Source organism: Sinohyriopsis cumingii, chromosome 17, assembly GCF_028554795.1.
Source record: "Sinohyriopsis cumingii isolate HCF-2022 chromosome 17, ASM2855479v2, whole genome shotgun sequence".
Lineage (NCBI taxonomy): Eukaryota > Metazoa > Mollusca > Bivalvia > Unionida > Unionidae > Sinohyriopsis > Sinohyriopsis cumingii.
In genome coordinates this window covers 35,373,606-35,379,605 of record NC_142977.1, presented here as the reverse complement: position 1 = coordinate 35,379,605, position 6,000 = coordinate 35,373,606, and the positions used below count along the sequence as shown (strand labels likewise).

Below are 6,000 nucleotides of genomic sequence, written 5' to 3'. Positions count from 1 at the left end.
TTAACACAAGGGAGCAGTCATTTTAGTTAGCAGTGTGCTTAAATCATGTAATATTTCCAAAAGTACAACATCCAAAAGAAATATCATCCACATTAAATTAATGTAGCATAGAGGTATGTAAACATTCTCTCCACTGTGCATGTTTTAAATGCGAACTACTTCACCTTACATACGTCACTCTCTAAAAAGTACATATTATCTGGTGAGCGCCACCTCTGCACGAGAGAGACAGACAGACAGACAGATAGACAGAGAGAGAGAGAGCGAAAGAGGGAGATAATTCAGACAAAAAGTGATGTTAATAGATAAGATAATAATTCTTTATTTCAGATTGAATAGTCCATACATCAAAATTAAAATATAAATATAAAATAACAATATTTTAAACAAAAAGATCATAGATATCTTATGTACAAATATACAGACACATCTACAACAATGGACTGTGTCCGATATTGTTAGCAATGAAATCATGTAAGAAGTAAAGATTAATTTGTTCTATCTATCTATCTATAACACGAGAATTTAAAGAAATGTCAAAGTTCCACAGGGATTTCATGATACAATTCTTACAATAAGATATTCTTGTCATCACATGTGTGAGAACACGTACTTTCTCATTAACCCTCCAAAACTGAATATATTATAGTTTACAAATATGTCAGAGCCATTGTTCCATCTTTGAAGGCTTTATAGTAAACGAAGACTATTACTATAGCCAATGAGTAGTTTCATTTTCATACATTCACTAAAATTTGTCCACAGAGGAGCACAAAACATACTGCAACAATAAGATTTAAATAACCTAATTTTGATGTTCAAAGAACAATTTCTAAATTTACTCAGAAACACGTATGTTCGAGTACACTGAAATGTGTAATATCTTCATCATTTGACCGAATGTATTTATAATATAATCCAAATACGTATAACTTTTGACATATGTTAGAGCATGGTCATTAAGATGTACAGGGGGGAGGAGATAGTAGTTTGAAAGAAGCTGACTGAAAGACCATTGATACAGATTTTTGTGTATCATTGATGAAATCATTCACAAATGCGTATTGTTCATAGATCTTTAATAATTTCCTTAAAACTGTGATAAAAGGACTTATTAATTACATATCTTCAGCAAAACTAATTGTTAAGAAATGACACATTTGTTTTCAAATGTAACAAAGTAAAGGAACACCTCATCGTCTAATCTAATTAGTTACATGGAAGGAGCTGAATACAACAATTCCCCAACGAACATATTACAACTGTTTGCCATACCAGTTAACTAAAGTATGAATTGTGTAGACGGGTATATGAATATCAAGCAAATTTTTAAAAGTGTCCATTGACTGACTTAAGCAAATGCCTTACTAGTGTCTAAAAAAAACAACATGCAAACACAGCGCTGCCACATTCAGCATACTATTTGACAGTTTCCTTAAAGACATAGAGGCATACGTCTGTTGAATGGTGCTTTTTAAACCAAACGGATTATCAGAAATTGTGATTTCACATCTCTGTAGTATAATACAGTCAAATGTTTTTGAAATAATTGTCAAATAAGAACTATCAGTCTATACTTATTTTGTCTGTCACGTGAGTTTTTATTAGCAGCATAATTGTAACGTTTGTGCAATCATCTGGAACAAAGTTATGCATAAACGTACAGTTGAATTAAAATCATCAAAAGGACGTGAAGTCTACTATCTGAAATTTAAAATGTTCCTCATATAAAAATCTGATGTTGGATATTTACCCTCTTTTTGTTTAGCTACGGCACAATGGATCTCAGATAATGTGATTAGTTCAATATGACTAGAGGGGGCCTTGAAAGCTGAAAGAACACACTCCTTATTCGAATCGTTTTTAACACTATTGAGTAAGGCGTCAAATAATTTTTCCACAGTTTGCATGTTATTTTGGCCAAAGTTTTCATCAATGCAAATAGTAGGAAGGTGATTTACATAACTCCAGCAAAAAAATCCTGAAATTTGTATCACCTAACGGCAACGAAGAAATTTAATGTTAGAACACAATAAAGTCTGACAGTCATACAAGTTCTAACATCAATAATATACATGACAATGAGTCGTAAAAACAATAATGTATCTATCTGACATTACAGCAAGTCTTAGAATATTTATACAATATTTTCCTCTTCCTAGAAGAAGAAGTAAAGTATTTCTTTAAAGATTTTATTTTTTGCCACTATGACAATGACAGTAAGAAAGTAAAAACCATTACATTTCCACGACAATGACAATAAAAACCATGACATTGACATGACAATGCCAACAAAAAAAACATGAAATTTAGATGGCAATGACAATAAAAACCATGACATTTACATGACAATGGTGTGATAATGAGTCAGATAAATTTTTAATATAAGTCTTAAAAATACTAAGTATATAACATTTTGAATCATTTACAAGTAAGAAATTTTCACATCTTTTCAAACATTTACTGACAGGCTCGTAGTTAGGCCGCCATGTCCTCGTTTCTTCTTATCAAGCGTACACCGTCCCGAATAGGAACGAGAACCTGTGAAGAAATTGCAAAATAATTAGCTACCATTTAAGTCATGGGTAACTGGAAGTCTTCAAGGAGTTCTGGTGTTTTTGATGTAGATATAATACGAAAATCGGCATGCTCCATTCAAGAGCAGTCTTTGATGTATTAATAATAATAATAATAATAATAATAATAATATAAAGAAAGAAGAATGCAAAGCCAAGGCTTGAACAATATTGATTAAAGATGGATTAGTGTGAATAGACTGTATAACACCTATTTCACATGTTCTGTAGTGTATATTTTTTATTATTGCAGGATCATTTTTTCTCAAATAACTTTACAATGTCAGAATTGTAGAGTATTTCTACACAAGGCACTACTTTATACTGTACGACACGTGTGCATAAAAATAGTATCGTGTGTTCGGAACTGTTTTTAATTTTAAACAAACAATGTAAACTCGTGTAGCAGACGCGGGAGCTTTTTATTTATTCCATTTGGCTGTGGATGAATTGGAAAGAAGATATTCCGTCCATCTGAAAGCAGAGGTGATAAAGCTGACGATGTGGATGTGTTCACTCGGTCAAAGATAAACTTTCAACCAAGTAAAATTACTGAACGTCATGTCTCCAATGTGCACAACAAAAGTGAGACATGCAGTCTTGTAAATATCATTCTGATCATTGAAACGCTTAGTTGGAAACATGATCATAATGATTCGCAAATCGAATGATTTAGACCATGATCCGTGCTCTCAAGGGTCATAAAAATAGCATAGAAACCCACATCAAGATCAACGGATGTCCCGTCTCTTTTAGAGACATTACCAATTTACATTTCAGTTCAAGCAGTAAATTCGAGAAAAAAACGTTGCTGAAGAAGGCGGGTTTTGGTAAAAAAGCAAGAGACTCGGAGCCAAGAAGCCAAGACGATGAAAAAGCTATCTTTTTTGCTGGCAAAATGGGCTTTCACACTCCAGTTGCTTTGGAATTGTGTCCGTTTTACCTTTTTTGAAAAAAAAATATTTGGATGTATAATTCACGTCATGCAGGTCATGTGGCTGGGTCCTTCCAACAAAGATCAGCAAGTGACAGGGAATTAAAATTTCATCTGTAACTGGTATTAACAATGGCAATAAATTTACATACCAATGCACTTTCTTTGTTATTTCTGCTAATCAGAATCGCATGGGTTCTAAACATTGATCTACAGCGCGAAATTGTACAGCAATTTAGATGAAATTTCTATCTGAAACCGCACTGAAAAAGAGAATTTAATGAAATCCAAAGAGATTAATTTTTATACTGAATTACAAATAACATTTAATCCTGCGTCTTCTTGAAAATTTGAATTAAAAGAATTTCGTATTTTTTCCACACTATGATTCAAAACTACCAATGACAGAACAAAAACATGTGCAAAATTTACATCTAGGCCAGTTCCTTGAACTACATGCACATTATACTGAATTGACCCAGCTAATAACTCGAGTCCATCACAACTAGAAAAGCTTAATTTGATTGGATTAAAGTTAAACCAAAATCTCTCCAGCCCAGAAAAACTGGAAAAGTTGTTTCAGTCACAAAATCAATCTATATCGATATTTTAAGTAGAAAAAATTGAGATTGAAATGAATGACCGTCAAACTAATGGAACAATAGAAACTTACTGTAGCAACACGTGGGTCCCTGGACACATTTTCGTTGAACTTTTTCATTCCCTCTCCATTCATGTCTCTTGTTTCGTAGTAGACTTGTCCCTGGAAGAAGGCGTTATCCACAACAATGGTGCCTCTTGGAGCCAACAAACCTCTATCCATGATCACCTGCATAGTTTAATGGATACATAGAATCAGGCTATGGTAGACAAGAACAGGGTAAAATGTCCGTGCACTTTTCTCGGGTATTCACATCCAACCCCACCTACTTTACCGCCATTCCTCCATGCATTAAATCATCAATACATCAATCATATTGAATCATGAATCATGATTCCAATACCATTTTGCATATCTTGAATACTCATTACAATGCTTTTGAAGGTTTGTACATTTTGTTTTAAACAATATTTAAGAATTTATGCAATTTTATACATACATGAACGCAGACGTGAAAAACATGCACTAACGAGCAACCGAATAAGACCACGTAAAACTTTAAGGCACTAGCGCAGTAATTTAAGAATAGAAACGCTGTTTAAGTCCATAATAAACATAAAAGTAAACTTTATTAATCAACATGACATAAGCATTAAATGAAAACGTACGTATTACATACCTGGTAATATTCCCAATACTGGTCTTTATTTGCATCCAAGAAAATAATGTCAAAGCTTTGCTTCTCGTCGGCTAGTTTGTTGATGGTATCCAGAGCAGGACCTAAGGTAAAAAAGACAAACAAAGCATGTCTTTCTGATAAAAAGAAATAAATGATCGAGGCGTTACAGTCTAATACAATGAAATAATGTAACTGATACTTGTAAAATCTAAGAACAAAATCAAACTAAACTTCCTGGGGCTAAAAACGTCTTAGCTAAACAAATGTTTTCGATCATTCTGAAACCAAAATGCAACCATATTCAGAATTAAACCCTTCCCTCTTACTCCCTGTGACAGGAATATTCACTCAAACTTGCGGCATTCACAATCAGGTTTGAGAGAGAGAGAGAGAGAGAGAGAGTATACAATGATTCCAATTGGGCCAAATGAATCCTCACCTATTCGTATACTTATTTTTTTGCCGTGGACAGATTTGGATATGTACTTCTTTACAAGATTTTCTAGATATGGGTCGACATCGCACGTGATAACCTCACCATTCCCCGGAAGTGCTTCTGCACACGCAAGCGCACTGTAGCCTGTGTACATCCCAAGCTCGAGGACCCTCTTGGCATTAGACATACTGACCAGAAATTTTAGGAACTGTCCTGAAACACCAATAAATCATGCGCCATAAAAGCTATATAAACCCGTGAAAATCAAGAACAGGCGATTGTTTTTAAAGTTATGTAACTTCAAAGACAGTTGTAAAACGATCATTATATTTGCATCAACTGATTCCTGATATTAATAGAGATCATACTGACGATTAATGCATGCCCATATCTATACTACATTACTGAATGCTATTATCTACACTATATTTATTACATGCCCATATCTACACTATATTAATGCATGCCCATATCTACACTATATTACTTGATGCTCATATCTACGCTATATTTATTACATGCCCATATCTACACTATATTACTGCATGCCCATATCTACACTATATTTATTACATGCCCATATCTACACTATATTACTGCATGCCCATATCTACACTATATTATTTGATGCCCATATCTACACTATATTATTTGATGCGCATATCTACACTATATTACTGCATGCCCATATCTATAGTATATTATTGCATGCCCATATCTACACTATATTACTGCATGCCCATATCTACACTATATTACTGCATGCCCATATCT

At 33.6% G+C, this 6,000-nt stretch overlaps 1 protein-coding gene across 4 annotated transcripts in view; it reads right to left on the bottom strand.

The window, feature by feature from the left end:
• Nucleotides 1–325: 325 nt before the first annotated feature.
• LOC149778415 (uncharacterized) overlaps nucleotides 326–6,000 on the bottom strand; it is a 63,221-nt gene continuing 57,546 nt past the window's right edge. For all 4 annotated transcript variants that reach the window (XM_089939234.1, XM_089939233.1, XM_089939235.1 and 1 more), the window contains exons 4-7: nucleotides 5,230–5,439; nucleotides 4,791–4,891; nucleotides 4,184–4,339; nucleotides 326–2,541 (exon numbers count right to left, since the gene is read on the bottom strand). In XM_089939234.1, coding sequence (XP_089795360.1) covers nucleotides 2,479–2,541; nucleotides 4,184–4,339; nucleotides 4,791–4,891; nucleotides 5,230–5,439 — 530 coding nt within the window. In that variant the 3' untranslated portion in view covers nucleotides 326–2,478. The remainder of the gene's footprint in view (nucleotides 2,542–4,183; nucleotides 4,340–4,790; nucleotides 4,892–5,229; nucleotides 5,440–6,000) is intronic.